Below are 27,740 nucleotides of genomic sequence, written 5' to 3' on the forward strand. Positions count from 1 at the left end.
GAGTTGTGAGAATTCACGTAAATGAAATGATTTTCAGAAAAAAGCAGAGCCCAGTGCCTTGTTCACAGTGGCACCTCATACGTGGAAACTAATCTCATTATGGTACAATTGCATTTTCTGGGTATTTTTTTCTTCACTTCTAAAGATACATATTCTTCTGAATTAGTATGTCGGCTCCACAGCAAGATGACTTTTAAGGCTGTTTGGTTTGTACACGTCTCAAGCGGACCCTTTATACTTACTGTAACCCCCTCCCTCTTTTTTTAAAAAATATTTTATTTATTTATTTGAGAGACTGAGCAAGAGAGAGCACGAGCTGTGGGAGGAGTAGAGGGAGGAGCAGGGGGAGAGGAAGAAGCAGACTCCTCGCTGAGTAGGGAGCCCAACATGGGGCTCGATCCAAAGCCAGGCCCCTGGGATCATGACCTGAGCCAAAGGCAGATGCTTAACTGACTGAACCACCCAGGCTCCCCTCTCCTTCTTTTTTTAATGCTCAGGTGCTTATGATACAAACAAACTGTTATAGGCACACACAAGAAGAAAATAATCTCTCTTCTTCGTGTTCTGAAAATGTTTATATGGCAGGAAACACAATTTTTTACGAAAAATTTATTATATATATATAAAATTCAAAGCTTTTATCCCAAGGTATATGCCAAATACAACTGAATTTAAGTTCTTTCTTACAAAAGCACCTGCAAATGTTTAACTGACTAATGTGACAGATTATTCTTACAACTTCACCAGTTTCTAGGCCAATTTTTTTAAAAAATTAATATGGTGGGATAATAATTTGAGAAGCTCTTTTGGGCCAAGAGTTCTGAGCTATCTTGCTCAGTGAAGGGGCATCAGAAAGGGAGGAGCGATAGAAGGGAACTTCAGAGCTTTTTGATTCAATCTACCATCAGAGCTTAAGACAGAATAATTTAGGAAGTGACCGGTTATCTGCCAGAACTAGTTTTTCCTCCTTCCACCCAGCTCCAGACCAGATAAAGCTCTTATAAATTTGGGGACAGAACTGAGAGTATTTCAACATTGGTGGTTCTCTGTCTTGCTTCCCACCTTCACCCCACAGTGTATCTGGGAGGGCCTTAGCATAGCAGTAGAACTCCTCAGAACAACTTGAGGATGATTCAAGAACTGAGAAGACCTGTGAATCACCAGTACCTCTGGATTCTGGTGACTGCCAGCCTTGTTGAGGTCCTCCCACCAAATGGTGTGAAAACTAGGTTCAAGAAACCCGTTGAGTGGTGTTAGAAACACAAATTGTAGCTTCTCAGCACCACAGAGGGGTGTGCGAGAGCAGCCAAGACTACTCAACGTCCAAGGGGAAGGCTCCAGAAGTTGGATGAGAGAGGAATCGATTAATATAAGACTGGCATTGGTTCCTTCAGCCGAGATTAGGAGTTCTGTAGCAGCAGATGTGTGCAGAACTGTCCGGGGCAGTGGCTGGTTGTGAATGTGGTGAGCACAGAAGATGGCCAGCATGGACCGGACCGTGAAAGCTCAATCACAAAATTGACTCTATTTCTTTGGGAGTGATTAGAATCATGTGGGTTTTGTTTTTACTGTTGTTTACAGCAAGCACAACGAGAGCTTTTGTATAAAGAAAATTTCTTTGCAGGGAAAATAAAGGTATATTTTTGCACACATGCTATTCCTGGAAGGTTGTTGGTGCCAGGTGAGAGAAGCCAGGAATCTTATCCAGATCTTTTGACCCAGAGCCAAGGGCAGGAAAATTAAGTAAATCCCGTGTTTTCTACCCCAAATTATACCAATTTTCAGAACTTAGGCTCCCAATAATTTAACTCCTGTAATGTATTCTTCTATATCCTCCACGTTGAAATATTTCATCTACCAAACAAGACACATTTGTCAAGTGATAATTAATCCATATTTCAAATTTTAAACCAAGGGATATATAGCTTCTTATCAGCTTGAGTCGATTGGATCCTTCCAGGGCCAATGGAATTTATCTGGGGTAACAGCTTTAGTCTTATCATGGCAGAGGACAGGTTGTTTCCTCCTGGAAAATTACTGAACTCCTAAAATCCCAAGCACTGAGTAGTTAATATTAGTTCCCATTTTGAATGTGAAGGGATGGCATAAGGTGCATGAAGAGTGCGCAACTCATTCAAGTTCATATGGCTAGGAGATGGTATGTGGCCAAAAAGAGGCCCTGTAAAGAGGATAGATTACTGCAATCATGAGTAATTAAAATTTAACTCTAAGAAAATAAGAATTCAAGGGTGTGCTTAAAACTTTGTTAGAGCTATCTTACTGACCCAAATATACATCAAATAAGCTAAGAGGTAGGAAAACTACTGGGAAATGGTTGTTGGGAATATTCTTAATTATTTAACTCACTGCTCCTTACATAATATCTTGTGTGACAAAATTTCTCTTTGGTAAAAACTTGGCTTTCTTTGAGAGACTGATATGTTTCTCTCTCTTTTTAAGACTTGAATTTTTTAAAGCAGTTTTGGGTTCACAACAAAATTGAGAGAAAGGTACAGAGATTCCCATATACTCTCTGCCCACACATGCATGGCCTCCCCCATTATCAATATCATTTACCAGAATGGTACATTTGTTACCATGGATGAACCCACAATGATACATCACAATCACCAAAGTCCATAGATTATTTGAGGGTTCACTCTTGATGTTGTATATTCTTTCGGTTTAGACAAATGTACTATGGCATGTACCTATCATTTAGATATTATACAGAGTATTTTCACTGCTCTAAAAACATCCTCTGTGCTCAACTTATTCATCCTTCCCCCACGGTCCACCCCTGGAAACCACTGAACTTCCTACTGTCTTCATAATTTTGCCTTTTCCATAATATCATGTACTGGAATCATATAGTATGTAGCCTTTTCAGATTGGCTTCTTTTGAGTTCTTATATATTTTGGATAACAGACCTTTATCAAATGTGTCTTTTGTAAATATTTTCTCCCAGTCTGTGGCTTGTCTTCCATCCCTTGGCATTGTCTTTCACTGAGCAGGAGGTTTTGTTTTTGTTTTTGTTTTTGTTTTAAGATTTATTTATTTATTTTAGAAAGAGAGAGAGCAAATTCCGCAAACAGATCAAACATTGGTGAACTACTGGGGCGGGAACAGAGGGAGAGGGAGAGAGAGCCTTAAGCAGACTCTGCGCTGAGTGAGGAGCCCAACACGGGGCTCCATCTCACGACCCTGAGATCATGACCTGAGCTGAAACCAAGAGTTGGATGTTTAACCGACTGAGCCACCCAGGTGACCCTCACTGAGCAGAAGTTTTTAATTTTAGTGAAGTCCAGCTTCCCAATTATTTCTTTCATGGCTCATGTCTTTGGTGTTTTATCTAAAAAGTCATTGCCATACCCAAGGTTATCTAGGTTTATCTTTTAGGGGTGTTAGAGTTTTGTACTTTTATTTACCTTTATGATTTATTTTTAGTTAATTTTTGTGAAGGGTGTAAGTTCTGTGTCTAGATTCTTTTTTTTTTTTTTGCATGTAGATGTCCAGTTGTTCCAGCACCACTTGTTGAAGAGACTATCTTTGCTCCAAGACCACTTGACGATATTTATGTGGGCCTATTTCTGGGCTCTCTATACTCTTCCATTGATCTATTTGTCTATTCTTTTGCCAGTACCACGCCATCTTGATTACTGTAGCTTTATACCAAGTCTCAAAATTGGATAGCATCAGTCGTCCAACTTTGTCCTTCTCCTTCAATATTGTGTTGGCTACTCTGGGACGTTTGTTTCTTCATAAAACTTCAGAATCGGGTTGTCAATATATGTTTCTCTTTTCATGTGAATAATTCAACTCAGTCAGTCTTCTCACTTTGGTTGCCTGAAAAAATCAGTGTTAGATATATCTGCTCAGTCACTGGAATTCTGTTCACCCTTACAGTTGGAAAATTTGATTTTCTTCTTTAAGTCTTGTTTCCCCCCTTTATGTTTAATTTCATTTTTGAATCATATTACTTGGATAAAGTAAATATGGACATGGACCCAACAGTCCACCCAAATTTACTAAGCCCCATCACTCACCTGCCTCACAGAGATGGAGATCTAGTCAATAAACCTGGGAGCTATGGATATGATTCCCATTCTCTCCTTCAACCAATGCATTTCATTCTTAGTTATGACTTATGAAAGGAGTCACTATTCTTCACAAGACAGGAGGGAAGGCAGACTGCTGGTGATCAGACTTTCAAGTAGGATGTTGGCTTCCAGGCTCATGTTGACAAAGTCCTCAAGAACCCTGATTTTCTCTGGAAAGTGCTTAGGCATTGTTGTTGCATTGAAGAGATTTCTCACATTCTGTTCTTTACGCCTGTCTTTTTCTTGGTGTGTTCTTGAATCTGAGTTGGTCCTTCAATGATAGCATGTGAATTTGATCCAAAACCACACAGCAAGACAACAGAAACAGACAACTGTTTAAAATGCCTGTTTTGATAAGTTCTCTTTCATAAAGGACAAAGCAAATTCCGCAAACAGATCAAACATTGGTGAACTACTCGTTTAAAAAAAAATGATTGGTTCACTTATTTTCCCAATTATAATCTGAGTGACTCTACTCAGTGTCAACCTTATTATATATTTGTTCATTACTACTAATGAGATAAAATAGCTACCAATAATAGTTAACATTTTGAATACTTACTATGCACCATACACTGTACTTAGTACTTTATATTTATTTCACTTAGATTTCTTAACCATCCTAGAGAGTCTTGATGTCATCTTTATCTCTTTTTCAAATGAAGAAATTTATGCACAAGAATATTACATTTTTTTCCTGTATCATAACCTAATAATTGGAAAGCAAGAATTTGAATCTAGGTAGACTCTAAACTCTGTGTCCTTAACCACTTTTTAAGTGGTCTTTAATCCCAAACTATTCTTTTCTTTTTTTGTGGGGGGGACAGAGGGAGAGAGAGAATCTTAAGCAGGGTCCATGACCAGCACAGAGCTCACCACAGGGCTCCATCTCACGACCCTGAGATCATGACCTGAGCTGAAATCAAGAGTCGGACACTTAATCAACTGAGCCACCCAGGGACCCTTAATCCCAAACTATTCTTAACTACTTGAATATGCTTCAAGTAGTCTCCAAAGAATCAGGACTATGACCTAAAATCACTTGTATTGAAGTTATATGCATGACCAGCATTCATTAGAATTTTTCATGTCATTTCTTCTTCCCTGAAAACCCTTCCCTGGAAAACTCATATTCATCCTTCAAGACTCCAAATGCCATCCTCAATGAAGCTTACCTCTCTCCTCCAGACAGTATCTGTTACCCTGTCTTCTGTGCTTTCTTGGTAACTTGTTCATATCTTGTGATAGAACTTACTGCCATAATTACAAATTACAAGGCTTCCTTTAAGGCAGCTAGAATATTCTGTTTCTTTGGTACCTGGTAGGTGCTAAATATATTTTTCCAAGACAAACACATTGAAATTCTTCAAGCCAAAAAATCATTATTCTGGGAAGAAGTTCTGACAGAGAAATAGATAGTGAATATACTTTTTGGAGAAAAAGGAAGAATAAATTCATACAATTTATGTGCAACTACAACAAGCTCAGTATAAAAGAGATGGAAGAATTTGTTGAAGCCATATCTATTTCTTAACTCACAGCAATATATTTCTGAAGAAAACATCCTATAGAAGAACAGAATTCTCTGACTACCTTTCCACACTGCACAAGAACTGAGGATCTGCACAGAACACTGCTCATCTTCTAGGTGAGGCCCCTGGCTTGGAGGCCTTCCTGGATCACATCAAACGCCAACACTGACATCTGCTGGAAATGCACACTGGTTTTTCTGCATTTTCTGCACTTGGTTACAAAAAGGGAAAAGAAAGTGCAAGATGAAAAGAAACTACCTAAAAACTTCCTCAGAATCCAAACCAAGAACTAACATATCAAGAAAATGTGAGCTTGAGCAATCCTGGGCATTTCTTTCATTGAGAATATAATCTTGGCAAACAATTTTTTGGTGATAAACATGGCCATAGACTTATGATTCGGAATTACTAATTCTTCTATACATAACCTTTAGCATGGCCCCCAAAATATATTTGATATTTTTTAAAAGTAAAATAAGATACATGTCTCTGCAAATGGGGAATTCAATTAATTTCCACCTCACATTTTGTAAATAGCATGGTTCGTGCTCTCTGGATCATAGGAAGCACTAACTCATTTGGAGGCTTCACTTTTCATGGGTACAAAGAAGAGTTTTGACAGATGGTTTGTCACCGTGGTTTGTGTTATTCTACCTATTCTCCTAGGTTTTCTTTCTGCTGTCTCCCTTGTGATACTAGTTAGGTATTTGAGAAAGAGTCAAACCGAAGAATATACTTTCCTCCATTTGTTTATTTATAAATTTTAAGTATAATCAGATGTAACATATTTCTTTCTACATTTATTTTTCCTATTTATTGAAACTTTTTGGTAAGAGAAAAAGTTCTGTGACTCAAGGAAATTATTTTATTTTTCAAAACAAATCCCCCAAACTTGTATATTTAAAATTGTTACTGTAGAAATTAGCTCCTAGCTTCCTATCATCTGTTAAAAGATGTTCATATTTTCTTCTAAACTTTCTCCATAAGTTTTCTTTTTGAGGGACTAATGTATTTATTTTGTCCCTTTTTGTTTCTCAGTTTTTATCTCTTTATTGTAAAATGCAACAAGTAAGCAGAAAAGGTATAGGGACACCTCAGAGACACTGGGTTTTGATTCCAGAACACTGAACTAAAGCAACTATCACAATGAAGGCAGTCAAATGGATTTTTTGCTCTCCCAATGCATATAAAAGTTATGCTTACACTATAACATAGGTTGTGAAGTATGCAATAGCATTATGTCTAAAAAAAAAGAGCAATGTATACACCTTAATTAAAAAAATACTTCTAAAAAATACTAACCATCATCTGAGCTTTCAGTGAGTCATAATCACTGACCATAGATCACTGTAACAAATACAATAATATTGAAAAAGTTTGAAATATTATGAGAATTACCAAAAAATGACATAAAGATACAAAGTGAACAAATGCTTTTGGAAAAATGGCATTGGTAGAACTGTTCCATGCAAGGTTGTCATAAATTTTCAATTTGTAAAAAAAAATAAAAAAAAGCTCAGTATCTGTGAAGCACAATAAAATGAGGTATGCCTACATCTAAAACACTAAAGCACAGCTTAATGTATTTTAATAACATGAGCGCTCATGTAACCGTCACTCAGATCAAGAAATAAAACATTGCCAACATGCTTACAAAAGCCCTGGTTGCCCCTTCTCGATTGCAATCCACACCCTTGCTTTTCCTGACATTTTAACCTCTAAGTATACATCTCTAAATACCATAGTGTTACTGGGGGGGAAGCCTGGTGTCTCAGTTGGTTAAGCGTCTGCCTTTGGCTCAAGTCATGATCCCAGAGTCTTGCTCAGCGGGGAGCCTGCTTCTCCCTCTCCCTGCCGCTCCTCCTGCTTGTGCTCTCTCTCTGTCAAATAAATAAAATCTTAAAAAAAAAAAAAAAGAAAACATAGTGTTACTGGGATTTTAATTTTATATTGGTGGGGTCATAGTGCATGTTTTCTTCTATGTTTGGCTTCATTCAGTCAACATTCTGTAAGTTTTGTCTGTGTTGTTGCATGTGGCTATGACTTGTTTATCTTCACTGATAAATATTATTCCATTTTATGATCATATCACCATTTGTTCATACAATCTATCACTGATGGATATTCATGTCATTTCTGGTCCGCAGCTGTTTCTGGTTCTAACGCTTCCACAAGCATTCCTGGGCATGTCTTCTGGTGTATTTGCAGGCATTTCTGTTAGATATAAGGCCGAGAGTGGATTTGCTGGGCCATAGGTTATATGGCACCTCAACTTCACTTTTCATGAAGTGGTTGTGCCAATTTGTACTCTACCCAGCCATATATGAGTGTTTAGCGTACTTAGTAATACCTGATATGGTCAGACTTTTTCATTTCAGCAGATGGGGTGCATTTGTAGTAGTATCTCATTTTGTTTTTAATCTTGCATTGAATATCCTCTTTTATAAAGTACCCACGTAAGTCCATTACTCATTTTCCTAATGGATTGTCAGTCTTCTTCTTATTAATTTCTGGAATTAAAAAAAATTCTGTGTATTTGACTTTTGTTGGCCTGTCTATTCAGTTTCTTAATGTTATCTTTTGTTGAACAGAATTACTTTAATACAGTTAATTTTATAAAGTTGCATCACGTAAATGACTTCAGACTGAATGCTTTTTAAATCTGATGTTCTGGAAGCAAATAGCTTCATCTTTATGAAATAATGAGGAATATATATATATATATATATATATATAGCTGAGGATGAGAATAAACATAAGGTCCATTGGGAACCCCTCTGTCTTCAGATACGTTTTCCCAGTTGTTAGCTGATTGTATCCACATAGATATTCCAGAACACTTAATATTCAATCTGATAAAAAGGAGTTTATCTCCATCCCTACTGTATCCACCATTCTTTCCCCATCAACTGTATTGCTTTGCACCAGTGGCCCAGAAACTTCAGTCACCCTGTGTCCTTCCTCTTTCTCTTTCCCCTCCATATTCAATCAATCACAAATCACACTTCTCTAGACTTCTATACTTCATATATTCTTTCTCATCCCTGTCGCAGCCATGAATATGCACCTCCCGGATCTCCAACTGTGTAGGAAGTGCAGTTGACTGACAATCGTAGTTGCTTCCCTCCTCAATCCACCACGGCATTCGTGCCAAGGCTATGTTTCCTCCTTATGTGCTACTCCCCTCCCCTTTCTTTTTTTGGCATTGTAGAACAGTGGGAAAATAAACGTCTTTTAATTGGTACTCTTTTTTATCAATAAGTTTTTTTTAATTGAGATATAATTGACATATAACATTAGTTTCAACACAAGGATTCAATATTTGCATACAATGTAAAATGATTGCCATAACATGTCTAGTCATCACCCATCACCACACAGAATTATATATTTTTCTTGTTATAAGAACCGTTAAGGGCGCCTGGGTGGCTCAGTCATTAAGCGTCTGCCTTCGGCTCAGGTCATGATCCCAGGGTCCTGGGATCGAGCCCCGCATCGGGCTCCCTGCTCAGTGGGAAGCCTGCTTCTCCCTCTCCCACTCCCCCTGCTTGTGTTCCCTCTCTCGCTGTCTCTGTCTCTGTCAAATAAATAAATGAAATCTTAAAAAAAAAAAAGAACCGTTAAGATCCATTCTCTTAACTATATCAACTCTAATCACCATGTTGTACATTGTATCCCCAAGATTTATTTATTTTATGACTGGAAGTTTTATCTTTTGACCACCTTCACTCGTTTTGCCCACCCAACTACCAATCTGTTCTCTGTATCTATGAGTTCTGTTTTGTTTTGTTTTATTTTTAGAGTCCATATATAAGTGAGATCATAAGGTATTTGTCTTTCTCTGTCTGACTTATTTCACTTAGCATAATGCCCTTGAGGTCCATAGGTCCATCTATGGTCTATGTTGTCACAAATGCAAGACTTCGTTCTTTTTTTTTTTTTTTTAAGATTTTATTTATTTATTTGACAGAGAGAGACAGGGAGAGCAGGAACACAAGCAGGGGGAGTGGGAGAGGGAGAAGCAGGCTTCCCGCTGAGCGGGGAGCCCGATGTGGGACTCGATCCCAGGACCCTGGGATCATGACCTGAGCCGAAGGCAGACGCTTAACGACTGAGCCACCCAGGCGCCCAAGACTTCGTTCTTTTTTATGCCTGAATAATATTCTATTTTATTCTTTCTTTATCCGTTCATCCATCTATGAACACCTTGGTTGTCTCTATGTCTTGGTCATTGTAAATAATGTTTCAGTGAACATGGGGGGTACAGATATCTTTTCAAGTTCATGTTTTCAGTTCCTTCAGATAAATACCCAGATGTAGGATTGCTATATTGTATGATAGTTCTATTTTTAAGTTTTTGAGGAAACTCCATACTGTTTCCTGCAGTGGCTGCACCAATTTGCATCCCCACCAACAGTGCACAATGATTCACTTTTCTCCACATCCTCGCCAATGTTTGTTAGTCCTTATCTTTTTGATCATAGCCATTGTAACACCTGTGTGATGAGAGCTCATTGTGGCTTTGATTTGCACTTCCCTGATGACTAGTGATGTTGGGCACCTTTTCACGGACCTGTTGGCCATCTGTGTTTTCTTTGGAAACATACCTATTCGGATCCTCTGCTCATTTTTCAATCAGATTTTTTTCCCATTGATTTGTAGGGGTTCTTTATATTTTTTGGGGTATGAATTAACCCTTTATCAGATAGCATCCCAACACTTGAGGACTTCAAGGAGCTGGTGAGGGTAGAAGATGCAAAGTGAAGGAGGAGGAGGAAGAGGTGGGGAAGGAGAAGGTACATCAAGAGGATAAGAGGACCTGAACCAGCTGCCACCCTTCCAGTTCCTGCGGCAGCCCCCACTGGAGGAGGCCCACCACACCCCAGCAGTAGATGGAGAGTTCCTGGAGCCTGAGCCCAAGCCCAGCTTGGCCTGGAGGAATGCCTGGACATGTAGGGGAATCCGCTATTGAGGACGAAGACGTTGGTCCCAGGCCCACCCTGCGGGAGCCGCCCAGCCAAGGGCCTCATCCCTGCAAGGGCAGACCTCACTGGAGAACCACACACAGGTTCAGGAGGAGCCAGAGCCGCTGTTAACCTGGGCTATTATAATGTCATCCAGGCCCTGGACCTCAGTGTTCAAGTCATGGATGTGGGAGAGATGCGCATGGTCACTGCTGACTCCAGGGACAGCCAAGGCCTCAGACACTGCCCTCTACAACCTATCCTGTGCCTAGAGATGACCCTGAGGATTGCATGGTTGGGCCGGACCTGGAGATGCTCACAGGCTGGAGTGTGGGGCACCGGCAAACAAAAACAAAAACAAAAAAAGGAGAGGAGCAACGTCAAACTACAGGCCAACTTGGTGCCGGCAGCCAACTCTTACTACCTCACCTTCATGGCCATCACCTCCAGCGCCAAAGCAGATGTGACATTTGAGGAAGCAGAATAGCTCCTGCAGCTCAGGGTGAAGTGTATGAAGAGCCTGGGGGCTTCGTCGCAGCCGAAGCTGGGCCACTGTTGCACCTCACTGAGCTCCTGTAGCCTTGTGCTGGAGCGCCGGCCTGGCAACATCACGGTGCTCTTCCGCAAGGTCAAGGGGCCAGCCGGGCAAGGTGAGTCCAGAGAGACCATCCCCATCCTGAGAGTGGTCTTAAAGATGGAACGTTCCACACACAGAGTCCTTTGAGCTGGTGAAGCACCCACAGCCCAGCAGAGCACGGAGACTGCCCTGTACTGGAAAACGCTGACCCCCTCCCCAGCCCACTGCCCGTCAAATGCCCCGGCAACGGTGTCTGATCCAGCCCACGGAATTGGCCTTGGGGCACTGCAGTCGCCCTGGGAGGTGTGGCTCTCTCCGTGGTCATCGCTTCCAGGAACTAAGTGCCCATGTGGCTGCCGTCTTCTCCACACCTTGGGCCCCACCCTGTGCTCCTTAACTCCCCTAGGCTCCCTGTCCGCTGCCTTCACACATCTAGCCCTCTCCTCTGCATCAGGGTAGCAATGTTTGGGGTTCGTGAGGCCCAGGGAGCAGGAGGGGATTGAAGCCCTGTAAGGGAAAAGCGGGGCAGGGCCAGGACCTCTTGTCCAGCCCTGAGACAGGGTGGCCCCTCATTCCTCCAGACACAATTCCCATCCCCACCTCCCTAGGGTGGACTCAGTCGGGGCTGGTTTCAGTTTCTCCTTCCCAACAGGCCTTGAGGCAGCCCTTCCTCCCTCCGCCCCCGCTCCCCAATCCCGGTCCTAGTGCCAATCACTCCTGGCCTTCCTGCTACCTCTGACCAGGCTCCCCACCCCAGCCCACCCCCACTAAATAGTAAAATTCAGCCTCTCTCTCCCTCACACCCCCACACGCAAAATGCAGACACAAAATAGCAAAACATGGGGCTTCTTTAATAGGCCACTTTGGCTTGGAGTCTCCGTTATCCTGGCTGACACTTGCCTCCAGCTGTGCTGTAGTCTGAAACTCTCCTTACCCTATCGTCCTCCTGGCCCCCTTTCCCTCACCAGGTCAGGTAACAGAACAATCTGCAGGCCCTTCCCACTTTCTCCGGCTTCCTCCCCAGTATGGCCTTTTTTTTTTTTTTTTTTCTTTTTGCATGTTTCATCCATCTTGGCGTCTGCTTCCCAGGATGCCCTAACTGCTCGTTATCCTAATTCTGACCATCATGTGTCATCACCAAGAACTGGTTTTCCTCTTTCTAGTTTTGCCTCCACAAATCCTCTGCCAGGGGCAACCAGAATATTCCATCTGTCTACAGATGGCCTCTGAAAGTATAAACTCTTGGCTGAGACCCGTGAGGGCTTTATGATCCCATTCCAGCGAATCCATCTTTCCCAGTTACCCCTCTGTGCCTTGTATTTTAGGTACATTGGTAATGACATGAATGTCCCCTACTCATTTCCTCTGTGCTTTAGCTAAGGTGGCCTCTTCTGCCTGGGATGCCCTTCCCTCCTCTTCGCCTAGATGAGACTGCTCATCTGGTTGGCATCTCTCTGGGAGAGCTTCCTGCATCACCTCAAGCTAGATTTGGTGCCCGGACCCCGCCAATCACCCTGTTCCCTACGTGCTTCTAGGTCCTATAGGGTATGGCTTTGTACCTTTTTTCCCACCTGAACTATGATCTCCATCGGGGCAGGAGCGGTGCCTTGTTGCAATTCCATAAGCACACGCTTAGCCCAGAGCAGTCATTCAATAAATATTTGTTTTTCAGTTGAAAGTGTTAGACTCTAATTCGTTAATTTACTATCTTTAATAGCTCTCAGAAGACAAAATAATTGATTAGTTTGTTCAAGGGTTTTGCAATAATGAGAGGACAAGTTGTTTGTACTTTGGAAGTTAACAGGATAGAGCAATGACTGCCCAGAGTTTTCTTCCTTTCAGGATTATGGGAACCTCCACCCACAAGGTCAGCAAAAGAAGAAAAATAATAACAAATGAGGAGCAATCCATTTTCCTTTGATAACAACGCTGGGGGAAAAATTAAAATGTTAGTACTAATGATAAAATGGAGGTTGAAATTTTGTGGTGATCTAGTTTACTCATTGAACCCTAAATATTCGTATTTGAAGTAAGACTAGTAAATAAATCCGGTCTTTGGAGTTTTTTTTTTTTTTTAATGCAATAAGGTAAGCATTTTAATACTTTCTTTTAAGTCTATTTCAAAATATTGTAACCATTTACCCAAGTACGTGGTGGGGATGCACTTGATATTGGCAAATCAGATAATTTAAAAAGATATGCACATTCTGCCAATGCATCAATCAATTCAGGTTAAAGACCCAGTATTATCAGATTTTGTGGGTCCAAAACTCAGGTGATCATTACATCGTTGACTTAACAAACTTAAGGTTTAGATATTGTGCAACTACGGAAGGCAAATAGTGTTTTCTTTATCATATGAGCATGATAAAGCTTTTAGAAAGTTGCATGACATGGGAAAGCTGTAAAGTTGGGAAAGTTTGTGTTCCATAGACTCATCATCTTCTGACTCTTTCTTCTCCATTGCTCCTTAGGAATCAGGGATCTTTCTTTCTCTTTTCCATAGCAGTTTGCATAGTCTTCTAGGATTTAAGTTCTCAGTTTGAATTGTGACTATTTGTTGACATCTATCTTTCCAACTCTTCTTTGTGTTCTTTGAGCATGAAAACTGATTCAGATTAAATGTATTGTTGTCAATGTCTACCACAGTGCATGGCACAGATTAGCATTCTCTAAATTCTTACAGAAGAGAGAATGGGGGAAAAAAGGTGAAGACAGGGTGGGAGAGAGAGATGGAGAGAGAGAGGAAAGAAAGAAATGAATCTAAGTCATTTTCCCATGAAGTCTCCTAAAGCATTTAAATCTCATTAACTATAAAATGGAAAATTTCATCTCTTATTCAGGGGTTGTTAGTTAGCACTGAACGGGTGGGGAAATTGTCTGTAGGGAAATGGAGGGGCTTCCCAGACCCTTTCAAGTCACATCAGATGAAATAATAGTTCAATACACTTTTTCATAGGAGGGTTCTGCTGGGAGCCAAGGAGCCGAAAATAATGATCAAGCTCTGAGCCTTGTGAAATAATATAAAGGGGACAGGAAGGAAGGAAAAGAAACCAACTAATTAGAACAAGGTAAATATATTAAAAAGCATTCAGACTGTACAAATCAATTTCTGCTGCAATTCTTAGAATTTGTTCACAGATAAGTGGCTTATGTTCCTCCTATGCTCCGCTGTTGATGCTAATTAACACAGGCTTGAGGTGCCTGGGAAAAGGAATATATAAATAAAAACAGTTCAGCAGATGATAGGGAAAGACATTTGCATGCAAGGCAACAGACTTTCACTCTCAGACTTAGAAATCTTTTAAAGGATGCAAAAATACTGTAAAGGTTTGTTCTCTCACCACAGACTCCTTATAAGAATATGTTCATAAGGTATATCACACATACCAGAATATCCTTTCCTACATTCTCCTCTCCATAGATAATGAGTTTGGTAATCACAGTTTTTATTCAAGAAGGGAGGGAAGTTTAATTAAACACATTCTAAATTACTCTATTTAGTGGTACGGTGAAGGAGGTTCAGAGTAGGTTGTGGGATTGGAAATACCAGTCCTTTTCTCCAGACTATTTTTCAAAAAACGGAAGACCTTGAGATTCCATCAATGTTTCTGGATTCTCAGTGGTTGCATTGTTTTCGTGGCCTGAAAAGCAGAGTTCAAGAGAATGCTCCTGATCTGCATTTTCAACTGAAGCTAGGAGATAGATTTAATTAAGATTCAAGTAAACAAACATTCAGCCAGGGCCTACTAAATACAAAACTTGGTGCTAAGCACTGAGTGCCCTTCAGAGATGAGTAACACTGGTTCCTCCCTCCTAGGAAGAGAGGGGGAGAAGATTTGTAAATCTTCCTTGGGGAGACTCAGATTCGTAAATAATAAACCTGCAATATCAGGAAGAATAAAAGAAGTATGAAAACAGAGCTAAGCGCAATAAGCCCTGAGAAAATAGAACGAGAAATAATGAATGCCCCCTTCATGGTGTCAGGAGGGAAGAAGAGAATGCTTCTGGATGCAGTGGCATTTCATGTAGCAGAAAGGAAATGAGTCAGCATTCAGCAGGAGATATGTCTGGAAAGGTTCGCCACCAAGGTCATGTTACGCCTCCTTTGCTTCATTCAGGTCTGCTCAGATGCCCCCTCCTTGGAGAGCAGCACCGTGTCCTCATCTCCCTGGTGAATGTAGTTACCCTGCTGGCAGATTTTCCTGGAAGTTCCTGTCTTTGAACTTTCCAAAGACAGCTGTCTTTTTCAATAAAATTGTAATTTATATTAACCAATTTTGATCAATTGGAGTATCTTTTGAAGGGCAGGAGGGCGAGGAGATAACTACCTAAATAAATTAATTGATTGATTTAAAACAGAAAATTGTGCTGTAAATAAAATGTAAATCGGGAAAGATATAATCACAGAAACCAGTTACAGTTTTAGAGAATTGTGACCAAAGATTATACTAAGAGGGGTTTTATTAATACCCTTTTACCATTCTTCCCTAAAACAACATACATATTTTACTGAGTTGGCAAGATATTTTACATAATTTTCAATTAACAGTGGTAGGTGAAGTGCATGTTTTCTAAGACGTTAATATTCTGGATTTGGCAAACTGAGTCACTTAAATGGGTGGATGGTCTAAGAAACAAGGTAAATGATTCAAAGTAAAAAATAAAGGAAAAATATCAGAAGTGATTTAAATAAAAAGCAACACACTTACTAAAACAATTAGAAATTCTAAAACCCAGAAAATTTAAAAAGCCTCCTATAATCCTACCACTAAAATTACTTTTTAATTACATTTAATTACTAATATGTAATTAAATCATTTTTTAAAAATGGTTTTTAAATACATAACACTATAATATTTTACTTAGTCATTTTCTAACTACTGAAACCAAGACTGTTCTTGGGTTTTGCCATTATAAAAACTGCTACAATTAACACGCTTAATCATACATAGTTTTCAATATTCAGATTACTTCTTAAGGATAAAATGAGTTGGGTAATGAGTCGGGTAGTCAGATTATTACACTCAAAAAGAGAGTAATTTTCATTTAATGTTATTTTAAATTACTTTGTGATACAGTTAGAGGGCTTGAGACAGTTGTGGGAGGTAGAAAGTAATAGATCAGTGTGTATTCAGTATTCTATACATTTTATTTTAGTCTTTGCACGGAGAGCTTGTTGCCATTCAATCTTGTATCTCAGAGCCTAGCACAGTGCCTGGCACATAGTTCGATTCTAACTACAGTGTGTGTTTATAGAGCTTGAGTGCTAATTGAAGCATCTAAAATAAACCTATGATAAAATATGATGTGGAAAGATTATTTTGGTAAATATAATAAATATTTTAAATATTTAAGGCACATGTTTATGATGATTAATGCATCCATTCTGTTACTGGCTCTTAAGCACAATTTAAATACAGGAAAATTCAAATAATTAAGCTTACATATGTCTAAACTATCACTTTCAAACTGACATGGTTTAGGTATGATCCATGGTCACATCGTGCTGGAAAATGAAGTACAAATTTTCAGAATGAGTCAAAAAGTCCTTGATTCTATTTTTGAAATGTTCACTACATGTGCAGCAATGAGCAGGAGCTGTGGTAAATTGGAAGATAAAGTTTCACTATTTAACAGGAAAGTTAGAACTATGGATAACACAAATAGTTACAGTGTATGGCCCCAGGCTCCTTGCAAAGGGAAGTGTAACCTAAGAACTAGGACCGAAAGGTAAAGATCATGTAAAATAATCTACAAAATGGCTAATAATAAAATAGCAATCATAGGTAACATGTATCAAGTGCTTGCTATATGCCAGGCACTGTTCTAAGCTCTCTATGTGTATTAACTCAGGAGTTGCCGCCACAGCAATTAAATCAGGGATCTAGGGGTATGGACCCAGCATCAATACTTTTTAAAGATCTGCCAGATAATTCCAAACTGTAGCAGAGTCTGGGAACCACTCAAGGATCCCGCAAGGTAAATATTCTTGTTACGATTCCTTACTAAGGTGGAAACTGAGTCACAGGGAGGTAAAGGAATGCAAAGGGTTGAAAAGCTGAGATGAATCCAGGTGGTCTGGTTCCAGAGCCCTTCGTCTTGACCACTGCAGAGGCTCCCCAGTGCTTTACTGCCATTTCTAATGCATAACTTTGATTTTTATGAATTTAAGGAAATTTTCAACACACACCTTAAAAATAATCATTTTAGGGGGTTATGATCTATTCATACGCAGTTTGTTTACTACCAGCATGTGTGATACGGTCTCCCTGGGTACTACCTATCTTTACCATGAAAAAGGTTGTGCCCCAATTCCTTAACCTCCTCCCACCCCCAGATGTTTTTGCTACTTATATTTATCTTTAGAGTCCACCAAAGTCCACATCTGGGAATTGGTTGCACTTGTGAAAAAAAGGGGCCGAGGGGTCAAGCAAAGTAGAGCATACACTGAGGTTCTTTCTGTTCCTGAGACCCCATTCAGGTCCCAGGTTTTGACTGTTAGACGCCAACTACTATGGCTTCTTTTGTTCAGCCTCTGCTGCAGGCTTAAAGTTCCTCTTTCATCCTCAATCTAAAGTCATGTTACATTATGGGACTTCGGGGGGGGGGGTCCTAGGTTTTCTGCTTAGCTTTGCTACTCTCACTCTATGACTTCAGGCAAGAGGCATATAATTTCTTCCAGACTAGTGTAATGTGTGCCATTCTAAGTGGACTCTGGAGATCTGCTTGGTTAAGTTTTTGGTTCTCTGGCACTTCATTGCTCTAACTTTAAGTTCAAGTATGTACTCCTACAGAACGCTCACTTATTTCCAGACCTTCAGAGTCACCATGACTGCTGATTTCTAAGTCCACTGTGAACTTGGGCGTTCTTCTGTGAACATCTCCTGACTGCAGGGGCAAGCGTGGTCATAGCTATCCTTGTCCAAGCAACTGCCTTTCAGTTATAACTTGGGGGGCACGACTCAGTACTTAATCCCCCCAGAGCTGTGTATGTAGGGCCAGATCAGCTTTAATAAACTAGGCACTTGGGCCTGAGGAATCGCACAGATGTGGGACCCTCCTATGGAGAACAAGTTTTCTTCCATGGCTCTTTTTTTATGTCCTAGGAGATGTATTCATGGCCATGGCCCCATGGTTGCATTAGCTAAAATTTCCCTCTAGCGAAACTGCACGTTTTACGGTGGAATCACGCAAGCCCACCGAAAGCTGGAGTATAAGCCCCGCCACTGAGCTCTAAGTTCCAAGGTCAAGGATTCCACATTCCAGGCTCTGCCAAGAGGCAAATGGGACTGAGAGTGGCAGTTAGAACTTACATAAGAACCTGAAGGCTTCCAGCCACCATGAATAAACCTCATGGTTTGTTATCTGTTGAAAAAGAAATCCCACCCTTTGTCATTATGAAACCCAAATACAGCGAAAGAAACTGATCACTCCTGCTTCAGTAAATCGTTTCTGAAAGACCTTATCAGGCCACTAATAGTAACATTTTTTCTGCATTCTAACCTGCCCCTGCTGTTTTTTCCTAAAATGGTAAATTCAGGGGGCAGGCTATATTTTGTTCTATTTCCCAACCTTTAATTAGCAAAAGAAAAAAAATACATGAACAAAGGAAAAGCTCATGCAACAAAAAGGGAGAGAACTGGGGGTCAGATTCCTCAGATTCCTCTGACAAAGGGGTCAGCCCTGCGTTTGGTTGCCTGGAACCCTTGGCAGGGGCGGGGGTTAGACAGGGCAGCTGAGGATGACAAGTGTCCAGGGCAAGTACTGACGACTTTGAGGAAGCTTGACAGTAGGGCTTGGGACAAGGAGAGTTCCCGAGCCCCAGGCCCAGTTCAGGCCTGGCACACATCTGGATTCTGTTCCGGGGGTTCAGAGCACACACAGCCCTGGGAGAAACCTACAGTCCAACCCCCAAAAAATTTGGAGGGGAAGCTGTGGCCCAGTGTGGCCTCACACAGCCACACTCTGAAGGAAGCTGCAGATTTACCACCCACCCCAAGTGCTGCTGGGGCCAAGGCCCCTTCTAGAGATGGCTGGGACCAACCATGGCAAGAATGATGAGCTGGAGGCTGGCCCAATGCCAGCAAATGGCATAGCGCCACTTTAAAGCCATTTCAGTGAGACCAAATGTTGTTCTGACAGATCAAGAGAACCTAAAACAAATCGCTCGACATTTAATTAGTTTCACATTTTTGGACCTCTCCATGATGTTAATACAGTAGACTTGAAACATTTAAAGCAGATACCTCCTAGGCTTTCAACACACTATTTTCTCCAAAACATGAGTACCTCAAGTCTTAAAGTGACTGCCTCAGACTCATTAGAGAATGGAGTAAAAACAAGTAGAAAAATCACAAAATCTTGTTGCTGTGTCCCACAGTTTTGTTGACTTGTTAAGTGACTATTTCCTGTGTGAAGGAAGCTACTGTTCAAAGTGTGCCTCAGCGACATTATACATTGCTACGTTTCACTGACCTCCAGGGTAATTCCAAAGTGTAAACTTTGTGAGTGTCAAGGGTCTGTAATGAAAGAATAGCTCTAGCAAATGATTTTGCTCCCCAGGTTAAGAAACGAAGGACTTCTAAGACAGGGTCCCATCCTGTGAGCTGAGGACCCCTAGTGGTCGCCGTAGTAATAGCTCCTTCTGAAGAGTAAGCGTTGCCTGGAAAATGAGTTAAGTATCTGAAACACCATTTTTCTGTTGTGATTAATATAATACAGCATCATTTAAAGTACTGAAAATGTTAAAACGGCTGTTCATTACTGTCATTCTTTTTCAATTAAAAGATACCCAAAATACTATGACTAACTGGAGAGAGTCGGATGTTTTGATGTTATTCAAGATCACAAACGCCTGTTTGGATACTCATCTCCAGGACAGTTACTCAGTTTTTGGTAAGTGGCATCTCAGATAGTTGGGTCCACTGAGAATAACAGAAATGTGCTATAGAACTCAAACAATAACAGAATTGTATTAATTATAAATAATACACTTACTTTCATTGCAGTAAGTTTCAGGAAAAAAAAGCACTGATCTACAAAGGGGAATTTGCAGCCTTTGGCCAAATACGAAGTGGAAATCACATAAAACAGCACTAAAGAAACAAATGAGCAAATTTCTTCACATGGGAACTTTGGCTTTCACTGACTATTAGTGGAAATTGCAAAATGCAAAGCTCTATGGGATACTAGACCCTCACTTCAAATTTTTAATTCATTGTTTAAAAACCACACACACACACACACACACACACACACATACACACACACAGTTATGGCATGGCCTTGCTCAGCTGTATATGTGTAACCCCCTTTATCCCTCTGAATCAATCATTATTTCATTATTGAAGTATTCTCGTAGATTGCCTGATTTTCCAGGGTTAGTCTCTTGGGGAATTCAAACCAAAAAAAAAAAAAAAAATTCTTTAATAGAAAAACAGTGCTCTGGAATTGATGAGAGAATTTTTTCCACTTACAGTTTCCCTCCCCTATACTCAAAATAATATCAGACAGTACTTAAGGTATCAGGGGAGGGGAGGGCAAGAGTTTTCAGAAAATACTGGGCAATACATTGCGATTCAGATTCTCACTCCTGGTACCAAAGGATAGTTAGTGAAAAAAATAGCGAACGCCTTCCTCACGATTGGTTAAAACCAGATGATGAATTTTCATATCAATATGTTTCTAAAGACAGGCATGAATGCTTGAAACGCGCAAAAATAATTTACTCTTCAGTCTCAGATACACAAATATACTTAAGAAAGAGAAGTTTTATTAGGGCAATTTCACTTTATTTTTCCATACAGCAAAGTCAACTACTGCAGTAATAATAAAATAAGCATAAAACAAATTGCAGCCCAAGACAAAATACATAATTTTAAGCAACTACAAGCAGAAAGTAAGTTGTGATTACATAATAGTAAAACCAAGCACATCTGTCCTTTCAGCAGATGAAAGCGGGAGGGTTGCTGATAAGTGCAACATGATAACCAGCTGGAGTGAAGGCTGGATACACAAATTCATTAAACAAGTGCCCATTATCACATTTGCTTTTTTGAGTGCTTCTGAGTTGAAAATTAAAACCGTGAAATTTGAACTGTTTTACTTTTCACCTGCTGAAAGAACAGGATCCTACGGCAATTAAGAAACAATCACATAACCATGGCTACGGTGTACTGTTTGGTTTGCCTGCTTATGGTTTAAATTTTGTGAAAGTCAATACTTGTTTTGAAGATTTCTTTTTTTTGTGTGTGTGAACAATAAACCACTGAAATTGGCAGAAACTGATTTGTATAATATATGTCCTTAGTATAGTTCTTTCTCTCTTGTTGTTGTTTTTTTTCGTTGAAGTTTTAAACATGCAGTAGTTTTGAAAAATGTACGGAATATCTGATCCATGATTTCACCTTAATGGTTGAAGTACCTGCTATTTTTGGTAATGATCTTCAGGCAGATTTGGCCCAATGGAGTTTTTGTCAGTCATGAGATCTCGGAAGGATGGCATATCTTTCCAGCTGAAAAAATCCTGGCAAACTACAAGCTGTCCACAATAAAGCAAAGCAACATGTTTGAAGGGATATGGAGTGCTAACTCTGTGCCACTTTTGCAAGCAATTTTGCTCAGTCTGTCATTTTATTAGCCTTAACAAAACTCCTTGTAATTATAGACGTTTTTATTCAAAATAAGATCTTACTATTATACAGGTTTCTCTCTTTTGACTATATACAGAAGTGCAAAAAGTCAACCTTCTCTCTAGACGTTCCAACATGCTAAATTGCAGCATAATCAACCCTCAAGAGTTTGCACACACGCTATAATTCTCATTACGTAAACTTTGAGTATTTGGATTATCAACAAAAAGTCCCTTGTTCTATTTATTGATTATGCAGCTTATTTATAACAAGGCCTGATATTCAGGGATTTCAAAAATATTAAACAATACTTTAACATTTGAAATGGATACAGTAGAAAATAAATTTTATTCTAATATCTAGGATCTAGATCTTCTTATAATAACTAATTACAAACAAAATAAATCATCAAAATATTACTCAATTGTCTGCCAGGATTGTTGCGATAGCAACAACTTAACTTCTTACTTAGCAATGATTATATATTTATAAGATATCCATATAAAAGATCTTTGTTCTTTTAATGAAAACTAGACAAGAACTAACAATGACTGACATTCTTACACTTTAATATTAAATCAGTAAAATATAAATCATTTAGTTAACAATAATACGAATATTCGTATGACACTACATGTAATTCAAAACTGAGTATGTTATGAAGGAAAAACTACTTTAATTTTTTTTGTATTTTGAAAAATTCATCGGTAAAATCTAATAAAACAATAGTCTATAAACTGAAATGGTATTCCATTGTTAATAGAAAATGAAATCTAATAAATGTAGGAAATGAAAAACTACATTTTAACAAGAAAAATAAGTAATATTCTATAATGTAACTAACTACAATAACATGTGAAGTCACCATTACTCTCTTAACATGATTGAAATTACATTGGTATGGGTTCCAACCCGTAATGTAATAATCTAAGGCTTTAATAGATGTACAGTACAATCAGTAAAATCAACACATCAGTCTTATATTAGAAAGCATCTCTCTCAAGCATAAAAACTTGCAGTAAACTTGGAAGTATGGAAAGTTCTATAACCGAACTTTCACTTCTCCCATTCCATACTATAACTACCAGTGACCTAGCCCCTACTTCAGCAATTTTTAGAACTGCTGAACAGAGCAAAAATATCCTTTACTAGCTGCAACATCCAAACCACAAAAAAAAAGGAATTCCTTTGGATGAATCCATTCTTAAAAACTGAATGCACATCTATTTTTTTTTTTAATTTTGTAAAAGGCTTTCTAAGGCTATAAGCAGTTAATCAGAACAAAACAAAACAAAACAAATCACATATAAAATTCACCCATGTACTTAACCCACCCAATTACTAGGTTAATTAAACATTTCCCATTTTCATATTTTGGTTTATCATGCATCTGATGACAGTGCTGCTTTCCTCTTTGTTTAGAGTCACTATTTTAAATGTGACTGTGATGAAGCGTTTAAGCAAATGTGAAACCATTTTTGCAAAGCATTTATAGTCTTTTGACTTTTGACAGAGCTATAAATAGAAGCAAAATAATTTCCTCAAACGTTTTTTTTTCGTTATCGTGTCTCAGAAATGGCATATCCCTTTTGAATAACATGTTATACAGTATAGTATGCAGAAATATTACACTACAACGCATTAAAATAATTTTATATATATATCTATTATATATATCTCCAGTATGTGTGAGTTTATCTGTATTGAGAGAGTTTGTGTTGTGCTGTCTATTGTTACTGCAGAGTTAAATTGGCCATTTCTGAGACAGCTTTGGTTTCAAAAAAAACGAAAAGAAAAAAAAAAAAAGAATGGTGCCCTTTGACTGATTAGTACTAGCAGATAAGCAACAAAATGTGGCTCTGAAAACAATAACACTGAAGAAATAATACTCTAATTTGATATACAGTCTATGGCACTTCATGAGAATCCTTAACAACATGGTACTTAAAGCCATGATGTGCTTTAAAAGATACACAGTTGTGGTTTTGCTTGGCACATTCATCTCTGTCAGATCCCTCCCTCACCGCATCTTAAAATCTATTACATTAAAAATATTACTCTCAAACAAAAATGACTGTGCATGCACGCTCTCATCTATAATGGCAATTTTAAATACAAGGTGCACCTTTGTTATTTGTAAACCTTGAAAGAAATAAACTTATTTTTAAAAAATTATATCTTGGTCTACAGACGTACCAATACATAATAGAATCATGGTTACACCACAGTCTGTCTTTTCAAGATGGCATGAATATATAGGAAACTAATTAGGTATGCATATTTTAATGCATAACTGTGCTAGAAAAGAAAGATGATGTTGTTCTTTTAGACAGGAATATCACCTCAGCACAAATATCAATTAAATGTACAAAGTGTATAGGCAACAGTGTGCAGTGGATTTCCATGGTGTCTCTTCTTCTGGTTAACATGCAATATGTGGATGTCTTGTGGCTGAGGGGTTTTTGTGTGTGTTGCTTGACGGTATATACAATATGGCTAATGACCTCGTCCTTTACTCTAACCAAGCACACTGTCCTTTCCTCTTTAGTATGATCTACAAGGGAAGAAGAGAGAAGCTTTGTTAAAATAGACAATAAAGCAGTTTCCAATATATACTGAATATGAAAATTGTATTTCTTGATTTCAAGTGTAAATACACGTATGTCATTCTAGCTTCATATAAAAACAAAAAACACTTCACAAGTACAAGTGGACCTAAATTTACATGTCTAAGAGAATAACAGGACATGTACAACTTAATAAAATTGTGGGCTTTGCTCAAATATTACCCAATACTGAGTTAAAAGTATAAAATATACTTGCAGAATCAAGGGGCAGAATGTAGTAGAGCTCTTTTTGAGTGCCGTCATTGGGGGGCAGAATTTAAGCTCACTTTAATTCGTCTCTTTTATGGTTTAATAGGTTTCAAGAGTAATCATCTGGTCCTACAAAATTAAAATCCATGCAACAATAAGTCCTATTAAACATGACTCATCATATTTGGGTGCTTCACTAGCACAGTACATGTTTGGGGGAAAAATTATACTTTTAAGTAACTGTTTTGGATAAAGTTTGGGATTTTTCTCCCCCCAAAGCCAGGAAAAATAAAAATCTCTTACGCTCCTGACAAATTAAGGTGGAAGAGATATTAGAGTGTACTTGTGAATGAACAGTTCCAGTTTTTACATGAACTTTGTTCTCATCAGAGGATCTTTAAATATTAAAAGTATGCTTTAGAATACAATCTTGCAAATGAAAGAAGTCACCATTTTGCTACACTCAATAACCAGTTTAATTATTGCAACTACTCATGAAAATGAGCAATCATTTGATAAATAAACAGAACATTAAGACTCTAAGCTTCAAAACAGACAAATCCACTGGTTTGCTAATTGATGAACTTATGGCCACTTGGTATCATTTTTTTTCAACCTGGATTATGGCTCAGAACTAAACATAGTTACATATATACATTCCAAACATACCCAATTGACTACAAAAGCTTAAAGTCGATCTTTTTTAAAACATGTCAAAAGGAGAACTTTTCTTCCAAACCTACATACTACAAATAATGTGCTTATTCAAAAATGTGGCTCTTGTTCAGGATAATTTATTATCAGATTATTGAGAAAGCTTTTGAAGTAGACAAAAATCATGTTCAATAATTTAATTCATGATCGCAGCATGTCTTTGGTAGTACTTCTTGGACTGCTCTCAAACTGTGTCTATCTTCTTCTCCTGCATGGGCTCAACCTTTGTCCGGTTATTGCTGTGGATTATGATCACAAGGGCCTCGGAACTGGTTCTCCGCCACCATCTTCTCCCTCACACACACCGTCCGTTCTTTGGAAAGGCCCTCACTCCTCCCTTCCCTCTACAGCAACTGCCATTGCTCCAATTCACTTATTTGCTGACTCTGCTGGAAAAAGTTGCTCCTTCATCTTTGCTCCAGGAGAAATTTGTTCAAAGCTCTCGTATTTTAAAGATTTATTTATTTATTTATTTGACAGAGAGAGACACAGCGAGAGAGGGAACACAAGCAGCGGGAGTGGGAGAGGGAGAAGCAGGCTTCCCGCCAAGCAGGGAGCCCGATGAGAGGCTCAATCCCAGGACCCTGGGATCATGACCTGAGCCAAAGGCAGACGCTTAATGACTGAGCCACCCAGGCGCCCCAAAGCTCTCGTATTTTAACATAGTGTGCTGAAATTTCCATCTTTATCTCATTTTTCTATTCACTTTATCTCATTGACATGGTAGCACATAGTAATACATAGCAGCACGAGAAAATCATTTGTAAGTGTGTTCATGAACAGATACATGGAGGGAAGCAACAAAGAAGGATCACCCAACTTATTGCCAGATTCAGTTTTAAACACGGTGGCTCTTTTTAAGTATAAAGAATATTCTGAGCAGATATGATAGATTGGATGCATGTATTCTGAATAAAGCAGATCCTCTAAGGATGAAAAATGGCCACCTTTCACAAGTATCTAAGTCAATGTGTCTGAAGGAAAATCATAAGACTTTCAAATTATTTTTTGAGCAATGGCAACATCTTCAGAATCATGCAATCCTCTAAGGTGACTATTTTGAAGTACCTAAAATTCATTCGGATACGTAGATGTATGTGTATGCACAGATGTGAGTGTGTGTATACATCTAATTAAAGTCCAACTCTTGGGCGCCTGGGTGGCTCAGTCGGTTAAGCATCTGCTTTCAGCTCAGGGCATGGTCCCAGGGTCCTGGGATTGAGCCCTGCATTGGGCTCCCTGCTCAGTGGGGAGCCTGCTTCACCCTCTCCCTCTCCCTGATGGTACAATTTATCTCCCTCCTTCCTCCCCCTACCTGTGCTCTCTCTCTCTCCCCCTCAAATAAATAAATAAAATCTTAAAAAAAAAAAAAAAAAGTCCGACCTCTTTACACTCAAATAACCCCGTGTGCGTGTGTGTGTGTGGTAAAGCATGGGGTGGGGGGAGTGGGTACATGTTCTCATTTAGGATTTAGCAAAAAATTAAAAAATATTTAAAAAGATGACCTACACCAGGGCTCAGCAAACTACTACCTGTGGGCCAAACTGGGCCTGCTGCTTAGCTTTGTAAATAAAGTTTTATTGGGACAGAGCCACACGCTTTCATTTTCCTATCATCTCTGGCTGCTCTCATGCTACAGGGGCAGAGCTGAAGAGCTCCAACAGAAAAGAATGGCAACAGAAGCCATGTGGCCCACACAACCACAAATATTTACTACCTGGGCTTTTCAGATCGATACCATCTATTTAGTTTTAAGTCATATTTTTTCTTCATGCTTGTGTTTATTTCTAATAAAAATAACAATCTAATCAACAAAATTTATTTTCCCTAAGTATTACGTATATTTAAGTGATATTAACGTATGTATTATAAATGTGTGTAATAAAATTCCTCATAACCCATTTAAGATAAAAATAAAAGATATAATAAAGATAAAAATAAAGATAAGGATAAATAAAAAATAAAGATAACCCATTTAAGATAAAAATTCCTTATTGCACGCAAAACCTTCAGTACTGAAACAGATGCTGATTTCTAAGTACATTCATTCATCTAAGCTTTGTTTAATTTGTCTGTACCTTCTACGTATAGAACTGTGCCAGTCACTAGGCAGGTGTTCAGTAAGTATCTGATGATACTGAATTTAAAAAATAATTAAAATAAAACATATAAATATTTTCTCATAAAAATTTCACAAAATTTTCTGCAGTGCATCATACCAAAGTTATCTTAAAAAACCACTACGAATAAATACACACTATATATGACATAAGGAACTTACTGTTTAGTGATGAAAATTCTACATCTGGGTTACATACTTGTGGCTAGTCAGATGTTCGGCAGATATTATGGGTATCTAGCAAATAAAAAATTATCTGATGAATGATCCATGCAAGCAAGCC

At 38.9% G+C, this 27,740-nt stretch overlaps 1 protein-coding gene and 1 pseudogene across 15 annotated transcripts in view; one reads left to right on the forward strand and one right to left on the reverse strand.

The window, feature by feature from the left end:
• The first annotated feature begins 1,486 nt into the window (after positions 1-1,486).
• Positions 1,487-11,515, forward strand: LOC114209040 (peptidyl-prolyl cis-trans isomerase FKBP8-like; annotated as a pseudogene).
• A 9,414-nt stretch (positions 11,516-20,929) lies between these two features.
• The window catches only part of MBNL1 (muscleblind like splicing regulator 1), a 201,574-nt gene continuing 194,763 nt past the window's right edge, over positions 20,930-27,740 (reverse strand). For all 15 annotated transcript variants that reach the window (XM_028103157.2, XM_028103146.2, XM_028103144.2 and 12 more), the window contains 2 exons: positions 27,620-27,694; positions 20,930-24,362 (listed from right to left, as the gene is read on the reverse strand). In XM_028103157.2, coding sequence (XP_027958958.1) covers positions 27,638-27,694 — 57 coding nt within the window. In that variant the 3' untranslated portion in view covers positions 20,930-24,362; positions 27,620-27,637. The remainder of the gene's footprint in view (positions 24,363-27,619; positions 27,695-27,740) is intronic.

This window comes from Eumetopias jubatus, unplaced genomic scaffold, assembly GCF_037043125.1.
Source record: "Eumetopias jubatus isolate StellerSeaLion01/CBP00866 unplaced genomic scaffold, mEumJub1_p1.0 scaffold_1, whole genome shotgun sequence".
NCBI lineage: Eukaryota > Metazoa > Chordata > Mammalia > Carnivora > Otariidae > Eumetopias > Eumetopias jubatus.